The sequence below is a fragment of the Podarcis pityusensis genome, assembly GCF_964106645.2.
Source record: "Podarcis pityusensis genome assembly, chromosome: 14".
NCBI classification, from domain to species: Eukaryota; Metazoa; Chordata; class Lepidosauria; order Squamata; family Lacertidae; genus Podarcis; species Podarcis pityusensis.
The window spans coordinates 39,625,799-39,638,159 of NC_138039.1; the positions used below are offsets into that span (position 1 = coordinate 39,625,799).

The following is a 12,361-nucleotide window of genomic DNA, read 5'->3' on the forward strand; positions in this document are numbered from 1 at the left end:
TCAACAGGCTTATCCTGTCATCACCAATTCTAGCTTGTAACTGCTAAACTGAGCAATCTGATGTGTGGCTCTCTGTTCATATTGCAAGCATGTATATCATTGGTTCTACCTTGAGCTGTGAAGTTGAGATGGACCTTTAATAGTGAATTTCTTTAGATTGATGCTAAAGGCTGGAAAATACCATATGATCACCAAATCCTGTCCCTGTTAAGGCACTTAATTCAGATAATGGATTTCTAGCAGCACGTATACATGCCTGGAGACCAGACGACTCCAGGCAACTAAAAAAGGGAGCTAGGTGAAAGCAAAAATCCCCAGTCTGAATTTCGGGGGGGAATTCTTACTAACCTCAACTCTGGTAGAAGGCTACCTTGTACTGTGTTATGATTGGTCTGCATAAATCGATGCAGCCACTTCTGTTTTGCCATTTTGACAAGAGTGGTTGCTTCAGAAAGGCCTGGTTTAATCACAGGTGTAAATCCTGTTGAATTTAATAGGGCTTACATTCAGGTAAGTGGGAACAGGACTGCAGCCTTACTGATTTCAGAAAGTTGTGTATGTGTGAATTAAGAATATAAAAACAGCTGCTTTTAATGCATTTTTAATTGAGGAAAATCCTTTTTAATGCTAACATAATATAGATCAATGGTGAGAAGAAGAGTTCAACAGAAATAAAGAATCAGCCTGAAACCGGTAAGTGACATCTCTCCATTAATCCTCAGTTCTGCTCTCCACAGTAGAGACTACAAACAGAACAGGAATTTATCTGTAGATCACTCTTGTCTAAATGACTCAAATAAGTTAATTCATAGGGACTACAAGAAAGGCAGCTGTTCCTCCTCACCAACTACTCCCATTCATGTGGGGCTGCCTAGATAGACCTAGGAGGGAATTCCTTTCTATCACTAAGTATGGAATTTGACCCAGAGGTGAGAGCAAAATATATCTCATAAATGCTCCCCATGGTGAAGTGTCTGCCTGAATGCTCCTCCCTATCTCGGTTCAAGTAATTTTCTAAGCATTTGCAACGGATACTTTACATAAGATCTGTATGTGCTATATTCACCCTGTTCGCATTTTGTGTTCCGGAGGGTAACGATAAGAAGATACTATGATTTGAAAATGGGGCTATAATGCATGGTTGTTCCTAACCAACCACCGAGATCAGACGGGATTGGTCATGTTCAAGGTGGTATGGCTGTAGGCGATCCAAAGCAACGAGCTTGAAAGTTGTAAGATACCACTCAGAAATCTGTGCACCTACATTCTGCAATTTCTTTATGGGCATCTTCACCCATTTTAACAACAGCTGTTCTCTGGAGGTGTGTGGGAGGCCTCCAGTGCAACCAGGAGTGAAGGCCCGCCCCCTCGTAGGGATAGGCAAGTCATGTGACAGTAGGGATGTAAAAAGGCTCTGCCTGCAGCTCTTTTGACTGCCTTGCTGGGAATAGATTTTTCTCAGCTCCTTCTTGTCTGGATTTCCCTTGATATGAAATAAGTGGCTTCACTAAGTGCAGTAAGTGATTGCAGACGACAGGGCAGCAATGGTGGGGCTGTGTTGCTCTCCTGGCTAACACAAGGCAGCTCATTGCTGTCACTTGCTAAGAGTGAGGGACAAGGCAGCGGAAAACCTGGCCTGGTGCAGGTGCATTGGGGAAACCAATCCATAGAATCAAAGAATTGCAGAGTTGGAAGGGACCCCAAGGGTCATCCAGTCCAACCCCCTGCAATGTAAGAATCTCAAGTAGATTCTCAGCATGACAGATGCTCCCAAAACCAATGCTTTTAAAGTTGCGCCCACATCATTATTATTGTTGTTGTTGTTGTTATTGCCAAGCTTCCTCATGCATTGCTTCCCTGGCAGCCCCTACTGGCATTATACTTGTTCACAAGCATATTTCAGTGAGAGCCATCTCTTTAAAACATTAAAGTTCTTTTTTTTAAATAACTCTATTAACAAGCGTTTGTATTCTGATCTATCAGCTTTTTTAAAAAAAAAGTAATTTCTCTCTCCCAAGGAACAATCACAGCAGAGGAATTGTTTAAAATGATGATGGACAAAAGCATTAAGTTGATGATAATGGATGCTCGGTGCTTGAAGGATTACCAGGAGTCCTGCATTGCAAACTCTGTCTGCGTTCCAGAAGAAGCTATCAGTCCTGGGTATGGAATAAACTTTCTTAGCAGAGTCTTAAAACTGTGTACCGATTAAGCGTTTACCATTTATCAGGAGTAGAATGGAGAAAATATGGAACACCTGTTTGTCCAGCTACAATAAAAGGCCTAAAGTACACACAGTAGTCTTGATGACTACTTCTTTTTTGTAAAGGTGCTTAGTTGGTCTACGGAACTTTAGGACATGGGATATGCTGATGGTCCCTAGTTTAATGGACCTTTAAAAGGGCTTAGCAATATTGACAGCACTTGTATAAAATGGTTGTGAGGCAATACTCAGGCTTGGTCTTGGAACCTTAGGAGTAGATAATCGAGAATGGTTGTATCCAGTACTGTTCCTAATCGGAGTAGACCCATTGAGATTAATGGGCATGACTAACTGAGGTCCATTAATTTCAGTGGGCCTACTCTGAGTAGGACCTAGCTGGTTACAGCCCTCTGTAATATACGGTACTAAGCATGGTTGGAGCAATAATGCCGTGGTGACAGTGACTGTTGGCAATAAGCTTGTGAAGATAAGTAGGTGTTAGGGAAGGGAGTTTGGCATCAAGCAGTCCATGGGGAGGAAAGTATGCGCCAAGTCACTGCTTGGGCTCCCCTGTCTCCCCTTATTGTTTTCACTACTGTGCTTTTTGGTCTGTTTGAAAGGGCCTGCCTCAGCTCAGCTGAACCCTGCATTCAATCAAATATCCAACAGCTGGTCACCAGAGATCAATGTGAAATGGAAATGTGCATGTTTCTGGTTGCACACTTGGTTTATGTGAGAAGCCTTCTAGACCAGGTGGCACTAAGTGTCACTTCCAGAATTGAAGTCTCCAGGCTTTACCAGGGCCATCCTAAGACATTTTGCTGCCTGAGGCAATAACAGCAAATATGCCCCCTGCCAAAAAAAATAAAAATCAAGGTACATAGTAACGTAAAATAGCCAACTTATTTTTGCATCTGTGACAGAAAATCCCACAAGTGCCTCTCCCTGGGAATAGAAATGCAATAAATCAGTAAATAAACATTTAATGCCTCTTTATGACACCCCAAATTAGTGCCTGAGGTGGCTGCGTCACTCTGCCTAATGGGAGGGCCGGCCCTGCTTGTTAAGATGTAACAGAGTAATGTCAGGCTTGGCGACCTGGGTCTACTCTGCATTTTATTGTGTAGTCACCACTGTCCCCCTGGACGGCAGTTGATTGCTGCCACAGCTCCTCCTTCAGTTGAATGAAGATTGCACTTTGTGAATTATTTTTTCCCCCTCCCCCCCCCCCCTTATCTTTTATGTTACTGCTTCAAACTTTAGAGTCACTGCTAACAGGATTGAAGCTAAACTCCCAGATACATCTAAAGAGCCATGGAAGGAGAGAGGACAAGTTGATTATGTTGTTCTGCTTGACTGGTTTAGTTCAGCCAAAGACTTGCAATTAGGAACACCTCTGCGGAGCCTCAAAGATGCCCTTTTCAAGGTGAACATGCTCGGGTTTATTTTTTTCTAGTTACCTTGATAAATTAGATTCCCAGTAGATGTAATTCTGTATCTTAGAGGGCTGTGTTTTGGTAGCCCTGTCAACAGACAGAATCTTTTACTATTTAACTAACTTAAGTCTGCATAAATTTCCATAAGTGATACTTTCCCATGTAGACATAGCATTTGCTGATGGTTTTTTTCCCTTAACAATAGTTAAATGTTATCTCTGAATAGCTAAACAGTGATTAAAAATTGAGCACAAACCAGAATGTGAACCTGTAGTTTTAAGGCAATTAACTGTGGCTCAATAAAACATTGGCAAAGGAGCTTCCATGCCTTTTGGAGATGGGGCTCAGTTAAACATTTAGTATTTATTTCGTAGTTTTATATTGCTAAGAAAGAGTGGGATATATGATTCTTTCAATAAATGTATAATATATTCTTTTTCTAAAGCGAAAGATACAGACAGGCATGACTTTAGCCTTCCTCAAATAGAAAGCAAAATGTTATGGCAATAAATGTAGATGGGTAAAAATGGCTTCACGTATACAATTTCTAAAGAGATACTGAGGTTTTTGAGGTGGTGTACTGAAATGTTTAAATATTTAGAATAAACTGCCCCATAATAAACAAATGTCAGAACAATGTAGTTTTATCTGCCATTTTTATATGTTAAATGTATATTTGTTGTAAAAATAAGGAAAAGACAATCCATCTCTTTCCATTTCACAGAGTGCATTATCTCGCCACATGACCTGATTTTGAGAAATACGAGCTTCGCTTTGAAAGTTCTGTTGCTTATTGTAAAATGTTTTGTCTTTCACTTCCAGTGGGAAAGTAAAGCTGTACTGAAGAATGAGCCCTTGGTCTTGGAAGGGGGTTATGAGAACTGGCTCCTTTGCTATCCCCAGTATACAACAAATGCCAAAGTAACTCCACCGCAACATGACAGGAATGAAGCCGTTTCTGTCTCTTGTATGTATTAAAAACACCTTCTGATCTAAAGAAAAAGCTTTCCTAATACAGTGGTACCTCGGGTTAAGTACTTAATTCGTTCCGGATGTCCGTTCTTAACCTGAAACTGTTCTTAACCTGAAGCACCACTTTAGCTCATGGGGCCTCCTGCTGCTGCCGTGCGATTTCTGTTCTCATCCCGAAGCAAAGTTCTTAACCCGAGGTACTATTTCTGGGTTAGTGGAGTCTGTAACCTGAAGCGTATGTAACCCGAGGTACCACTGTACTGCAGTTCTGTCCACAACTTACTCAGGAGTACATCCTACTGAAATCAGTGGGGCTTGCTTCCAAGTAAGCTCCTGTAAGATTGAGCTGCACAGATTGCGTTCCTAAGCCTACTTATTTATTTGTAGATCCCCCCCAAAAATCTTCAGACAGTTGTGCAGAACTGTTATTGTGGGTGAACTGCCTTTTAAAAGTCAGGGTGGGAATATATTTCATGACCTATGATGATCTTGCCACCTGCTTCAGAGATGAAAAGATTATACTTAGCATAATTTGGATATCAATAATCTGACTACAGCTCTGCTTCTTGGGGGCTTGGCTTGTCATTGTTCATATGGATCACTTTCAGGTGATTGCTTGTAGGAGAGTGAATTGCTGCCTAAATGTCCTACCTACTTGGAGCTTTTGGAGGACATAATCCAAATTGAAATAAGACCAAACAGCCACGGTATTACACATTGAACACATGATAAATCTGCAACTGGTTTCACTCTGTTGTCAGTTGGTATTTCATTAAGTTTTAAATAGTAGATCCTAATGGTTGTTACACTGACATATCTTTAATCCTCTTTAAGGGGATTATTTATTGCACAGCTTTTCCTCCAGAAAACATACATAGCAGTTGACCAGATTAAAAAACAGTGAAAGCAATAAAGCATAGAGGTGCACAGTTACAAAAAAAACAGCAGGCTATGACTGAAGCAATAGATTAAAAGCAAACTGATAAAAATGGCATTGGACAGATATCTAAGAACTAAAAAGATCCTGGTGGATCTCCTTTGGAGGGTTTATAGCAATCTCATTGCCATCACCCCACAGGTCCTGCCTTGCGTATTTGTCTGTGTAATCTACGAGTGGGGAACCTTTTTGGCTTTAGGAGCCAGATCCTCATCAGGTCCTTGCAGGCCAAATTTGACAGGTGGGCGGGGCTGCTGACCTGACAGTCACGTGGTGTCATTGTGACGTCATGTAATTGACAGGTGGGCGAGGCTATCCACCTGCCAAAATGCCTCCCATGGGTTTCGCAAGCAAAGACAATGGGGAGAACTTCTCCAGCACTCTGCCTTTGCCATCCCCTCCAGTCATCCCTATTTTAACGGGATATTCCCAGACTTACAGAAACCATGGCTTCTGATTTGATCCCAGAATGTCCCGGGGATGAGCCAACACTTGCAGTGGTGCCATGCTCTTGCACAAGTCAGTTGACTTGGGAGAGAGCACAGCCCCCGAAGATGCACTTTTTTGGTTCTGTGCTCTTGCCTCCCAATTTTCATCGGGAATGTTGGAGGGTATGCTTTGCTTGTGAAATGTGGCTCTTTTTCTCCCTTCTCTATTGTTTGAGCAATACAGTACATTATTTCTCCTAACTCTCCTACAAAAATTTCTTAAAACAAAAACATAACCTTCTTTGCATGTTTCAGTGGATTTTACTTACCCATCTTTGGAAGAACCAGCTCCACCTCCAGTACCTGTTGTCCATGTAAAACCTTCTGTGGTGGAAGTTACCGAAAGACCTAATATTGCAAATGATCAAGAGGAGAGAGTGGACACGTTTCAACCACCAGCTGCTTGTGGATCAACTGCTACTCCTGCTAAGTCTGAAAACCTACCTGCCATAGTCCAACCAGTGTCTGCGGTAAAGATTATTCCTCAGGTGAGTGATTCTTAGCAAGAAAAAAACTTTCTACTTGGACTGTGACATAACAGGGCCACCTTTTTGCCTTATTTTATAGAATTGCTACAGATAGGATGAGCCTGCTTTTTCTGAAATACTAAGAGAGAGGAAAGGCCTGCACTGTAATACAATAATTGCAAGGTGAAATAGCTATCCTGTAAATGTTTCCAGCTGCCTTGCTAAGAAATATGAAGGAAAGACCCTGGTAACTGGTTGGGGAAGAAAAGACCTTGTTCTGCATGGACAAAAGTCATAAACCCTAGGCTTGTGTAACCTGCTGGGTGATTCTCTTTAACTGGCAGAGCAAACATACTTGAGTCGCACTACAAGAGACTTTGGAAGCATTCAAAATTGGCTTCTGTTTGGAAATTTCCAATCCTCTTTTCAGCATTATCGCTTCCAAGGCAGATAACAAGACCATTAAAACAGTAAAACAAATACTCAGAAAAGCAATAATAATAAGCAGCAGAGCCATATGAGCATAAAAATCACACCAGTGACAGTTGAAGACAAGTTGTTTGAGTGGAGATTTTTGTCTCAGATTTTATCAGTGCTGGATTGAAATTGTATTTATGTGTGGGGATTTTTCCTACTGTTAAATTGCTTTGGGGAGTTATATGGGAAGTATTTAATAAATTTAATGAATAACATTTAGGGGAGGAGAATTGTTCATCTTAGAAATGCAAATGGTCCGCAAGTACAAATGCGTGTTCAGGTATTTCTGACCTAACCACCCCTGTAGGTTCTCCCTGGGAAGCGGATGGGGTTTTCTCACTTCTCTTACTACAGCAAGACCTGATTCTGGGCAACTGAGGATTTAATCTCCCAGGATAAGGAGAAAACCCATGTTCAAATAAAACTGGCTAATCCATACAAGCATAATTCCTCCCACCCCAATCATGTGCAGGTTTGCATTAGGGTTGTAGCATATTCTCCCTCATTACTAACTTTTAGGAAGGGTCTAAAAACATTCCTGTTTATCAGTGCATTTTGTGGCTGAAAGATCTGTTGTTGGCAACCCTGAAATTATTAGCTATGAAAGTAGTTGATTGTGTGGTTTTTTAAATAAGTTTTTAACTGTTTTTATAAATTGTATATTATCATTGATGTGTTTGCTGCCCTGGGTTACTTCAGGAGAAAAGGCAGGATATGAATAAATAAATACTTTTGCCCAGACTGAAATACCTTTGTAAAACCATAAAAGTGAGTAGTAGAGAAAAATAATAATAATAATTTATTATTTGTACCCCGCCCATCTGGCTGGGTTTCCCCACCCACTCTGGGCGGCTTCCACAAAGACCAAAAATACACTAATATGTCATACATTAAAAACTTCCCTAAACAGGGCTGCCTTCAGATGTCCTCTAAAAGTCAGATAGTTGTTTATTTCCTTGACACCTTATGGGAGGGCGTTCCACAGGGCGGGTGCCACTACCGAGAAGGCCTTCTGCCTGGTTCCCTGTAACCTCACTTCTCGCAGGGAGGGAACCGCCAGAAGGCCCTCGGAGCTGGACCTCAGTTTCCAGGCTGAACAATGGGGGGTGGAGACACTCCTTCAGGTATACTGGACCAAGGCCGTTTAGGGCTTTAAAGGTCAACACCAACACTTTGAATTGTGCTCAGAAACGTACTGGGAGCCAATGTAGGTCTTTCAAGACCGGTGTTATGTGGTCTCGGCGGCCGCCCCCAGTCACCAGTCTAGCTGCCGCATTCTGGATTAGTTGTAGTTTCCGGGTCACCTTCAAAGGTAGCCCCACGTAGAGCGCATTGCAGTAGTCCAAGCGGGAGATAACTAGAGCATGCACCACTCTGGCGAGACAGTCTGCGGGCAGATAGGGTCTCAGCCTGCGTACCAGATGGAATTGGTAGACAGCTGCCCTGGATACAGAATTGACCTGCGCCTCCATGGACAGCTGACAGAATGTTGGCACTAAGTGATCTTTGAGGGAACGTAGCTTGCAAATCTTACCAAAATATGTCTATTTAACTTTTTTGCCCTTTCAGATTGATCGTACAAAAAAGCCTTCAGCAAAAATACCAGACGCTGATAACAGGCCAAGAGCTGAAAGCCCAACCATTGGCAAGCAGCTCATTTCAAATGGCAGAGTGGTTCCAGATCGTTCCACAAAGCCTCCCTTGGATGCTAAGGCCAGTCTGAGAGAGGAGGAGAAAGGCCACCTACCAGCGGAAAAGGCTTCCCAGTTGGAAAAAAGCAAGCAAGAAAAAGAACTGCAGGAGAAGCAGCAGGAAGAACAGAGAGAGAAGCTGAGGCAGGAGAAGCAAGAACAAGAGCAGAGAGCGAGAGAGGAGCAGAGGGAGAAGGAAGGCAGGGAGCACCTCCAGAAAGCAAAAGATAAAGAGAAGGGAGAAAAAGACCAGCCGGCCAACAAAGGGGCAGCTGAGAAGCAAGAGGTGGAGAATGCGCCCAAGGAGCTCATAGACATGAAAAAAGGAAGCAGAACCGAAAATGAATCCCCTGAAATCAGAAAACCGGACACTGACAAAATTGTTGTGGGTGAAAAAGACAAGGTTACCTGGACACCAGAAATGCAGAGGCGCAGATTTGCAGAGGAGTCCCGGGCGTCCATGAGGGTGGATTCTGGCTCAGGCAAGGTGAGCAATTCATGGGCATAAAAGGCAAGCATCCTGCTTTGTCTTCCCTTTCCCCCCTGGAAAATGAGTAATTCTATCAAAGTCAGAGAGGCACCTTTACTGTTTTAGCTCCAGCCCTATCAGGAGGCAAGTTCCCAACTTAGGTGAATCGTGGAGGGAGAAAGGCAGACTAGTGAATTTGCACATTCCTAATAGGGGAAGGGACACGGGATGCGGGTGGCGCTGTGGGTTAAACCACAGAGCCTAGGGCTTGCCGATCAGAAGGTTGGCAGTTCGAATCCCCGCGACGGGGTGAGCTCCTGTTGCTCGGTCCCTGCTCCTGCCAACCTAGCAGTTCGAAAGCACGTCAAAGTGCAAGTAGATAAATAGGTACCGCTCCGGCGGGAAGGTAAACGGCATTTCTGTGCGCTGCTCTGGTTCGCCAGAAGTGGCTTAGTCATGCTGGCCACATGACCCGGAAGCTGCACGCTGGCTCCCTCGGCCAATAAAGCGAGATGAGCGCCACAACCCCAGAGTCGGTCACGACTGGACCTAATGGTCAGGGGTCCCTTTACCTTTACCTTAATAGGGAAAGGGCTTGAGAGGTTTTAATGAAGCTCCCATAGATTCCCTTATCTCGCACAGGAAACCTTCCTGCAAACCTTTCACACAGCAGGAACATTGGGCTTTCCACACACCCATCCCCACTACTCTGCTACATGTGGTAGAGGGGTGAGTAGACCTATCATGTCACTCATGGCTCCTGGGAAGGCACTAAGCCACCCACCTTTCCACATTTTCAAGCATCTTCATAAGGTTAGAGTAGCACAGAAGTGATTGCTAGGTGTTTTGTAGAGCAGGAGGCAGCAGATGCTGAAAACATAGCAGAGGGTTTTGTTTTTTTAAAAAAGGAAGACAGTGGTGATTCAGAGGGTTTTGTTTTTTAATCCTTGCCACAAGAAAACGGTGGTGGTCTCTACAGGCCACAAAAACCCTCCTGGAAGCTGTAAGGCCCACTGGTCACAGCTTTACCACCCTTTCTTAAACTATAACACGGGTGAAATACCCATTCATTTACAGGATTTGCTGATTAAGGAGTTTTGCTCTTCCTCCCCACCCGCACAAAAGCAGATACGTAGAGAAATGGCTTGCCACTGTTGTTTTTACTGATCACTTTTACTGATCATGACTTGCTGCTTTCTTGGAAGAGAAAAAATCCCTGAGGAACTAAGAGGTGTTTCAGATGAGAAGATCTAAGATTGGCAAGCGTTGGCATATTCAAGGTTTTCCTTGGACATAATGTGCATTGGGGGGGGGGGGGCCCACAAATATCTGACTGAAACATGAGCTGCTCACTAGCAGCGATACCAAGCATGTTCAGCAGAGTTTTTCAAGGGCTGGAACTCCCTGCAGGTTTCCAGCTTAGAATCCAGATGTTTTGGAGCAATTTTCTTACAGGGCAGTTTTGGCTAGTTGCGTGTGAGTCTTAGAATGTTGTATTCCTTATATACAATTCACGCAGCTAGCAATTTTCACTTTGAAATACATCTTCAAATTCGTCAGTGTTTTGTTTTGGGTGTCTTTGTACTCTGTAGCAATTCATCCAGAGTAAAGTGCTATTTTATGTGATTCTGTTGTGTATTGCAGTCATGTTATACTAACACTGAGGCGTTTTGGAGCTTGATAAATTAATTAATGAAAACTGAAAGTTTCTCTTTCAAAATCTTTTACAGCAGACTGGGGTTACAGGACAACCAGAAAGAGACACCCAAAAGCCAGAAGCCATTAGAGATGATACTGAACAAGACTCTGAAAAAAATAAAGTAAATTCACTGTGAGGTGTCTGTGTCTAGCTGCTGAAACCTAGTGCCGATGTCATAACATGGCCTCAATTTACATTCGTTGTCATGTAACTGTTTGTGTTACATTTCATAAAATGCATTTCAATATTTTATTTTTCATAAATAATAATAATGGGTTGCAGCCAGTGGTAGTCCTTCTCAGAGTAGACCTATAGAAATTGATGGACATGTCTAACCTAGGTTTAGTAATTTCAGTCGGTCAGCTCTGAGTAAGACTTAGTGGAATACAACCCAACAGATACAGTGGCTTGTATCTAACGTAGTGTGAAGTAACCATCCTTCTGTGCTTGGATTTTTGAATGTGCAACAGGATGGTGTTTTGCACTAGCCCGAAACATTGATTGATAACTTGAACTTTTTAAATTTTTAAAACACATAATCTCCTTTATGCAGAAAGCCTGCAAAATGCTGAGGACAGCCAAAGTAGGTATGTATCTTTTAAGACCCACAATTTTGATCTGTGTTGTTCTTTTCAGTCTCAGCGGGAGCCACTAACAAGGGCACGGAGTGAGGAGATGGGGAGGATAATACCAGGACTGCCACTTGGTTGGGTCAAGGTGAGTGGAATGTCTTCTGATGTTCTGGGTTTTTTCTGCTTGTGAACACTCTTGCGCTGAACCCATTTTTATATTTGCTGTTTGGATGTTGAGAAAAATATGGTAATGGCCATATAATTGGACCCAGAAGTTAAACCTGTAAGACTGAGAAGAGTGGCGCAAGCCAATAATATGCCAATATTACATCACTCTAGAGGCCATTATAATACTTTTCCATCTGGGTTATGCTGGGAAAGAAATACAAATTTCAAAAGTGACTGTGCAATCTTTGCAGTTGTCATATAACTTGCTCCTTTTTCTCTTTGTGCACATGTCACATGAAGTTTCTGGAGCCAGTCACAGGGACTTTTCGTTACTACCACACTCCAACGAATACAGTTCACATGTATCCACCAGAAATGACTCAGTCAGCCACTCCACCATCGACCCCGCCAACACATAAACCAAAGACTCAGGCTGTTGATCAGCGGGAAAGGGAACATTCCAAATTGAAGCGCTCTTACTCCTCGCCAGACATAACCCAGGCCATTCAAGAGGAAGAGACAAAGAAAATCACCGTCAAGCCTACTATCAACCGTGAGAACAAGTATGTCTGCTGGAAACTCACAAACGGTGTTATAAGACATGATTTTCTAGGGTACCTGCTAAAAATGTCTTTTATAGTTAGTGAAATATGTGAAGGATTAGAAATGTTTGCCATTTGTGTGATTACGTTCCACCATGTCTGGTGTGGGGGACTTTTGGCTGTCTAGGTGTTGCTGAACTACAACTCCCATCATCCTTAGCCATGGTTGCTGGAGCTGAT

The 12,361-nt window shown here is 42.9% G+C and overlaps 1 protein-coding gene across 3 annotated transcripts in view; it reads left to right on the top strand.

Annotated features, from left to right (window-relative positions):
* USP8 (ubiquitin specific peptidase 8) overlaps positions 1-12,361 on the top strand; it is a 34,735-nt gene that overhangs the window by 10,607 nt on the left and 11,767 nt on the right. Inside the window, exons 6-14 of one of the 3 annotated variants that reach the window (XM_080980309.1) lie at positions 642-693; positions 2,019-2,163; positions 3,467-3,629; positions 4,462-4,606; positions 6,292-6,524; positions 8,550-9,158; positions 10,874-10,960; positions 11,476-11,556; positions 11,880-12,142. In XM_080980309.1, the coding sequence (XP_080836435.1) occupies positions 642-693; positions 2,019-2,163; positions 3,467-3,629; positions 4,462-4,606; positions 6,292-6,524; positions 8,550-9,158; positions 10,874-10,960; positions 11,476-11,556; positions 11,880-12,142 (1,778 nt within the window). Of the gene's footprint in view, positions 1-641; positions 694-2,018; positions 2,164-3,466; positions 3,630-4,461; positions 4,607-6,291; positions 6,525-8,549; positions 9,159-10,870; positions 10,961-11,475; positions 11,557-11,879; positions 12,143-12,361 lie in introns of all 3 variants that reach the window. The other 2 variants (XM_080980308.1, XM_080980310.1) reach the window with 2 other exon arrangements.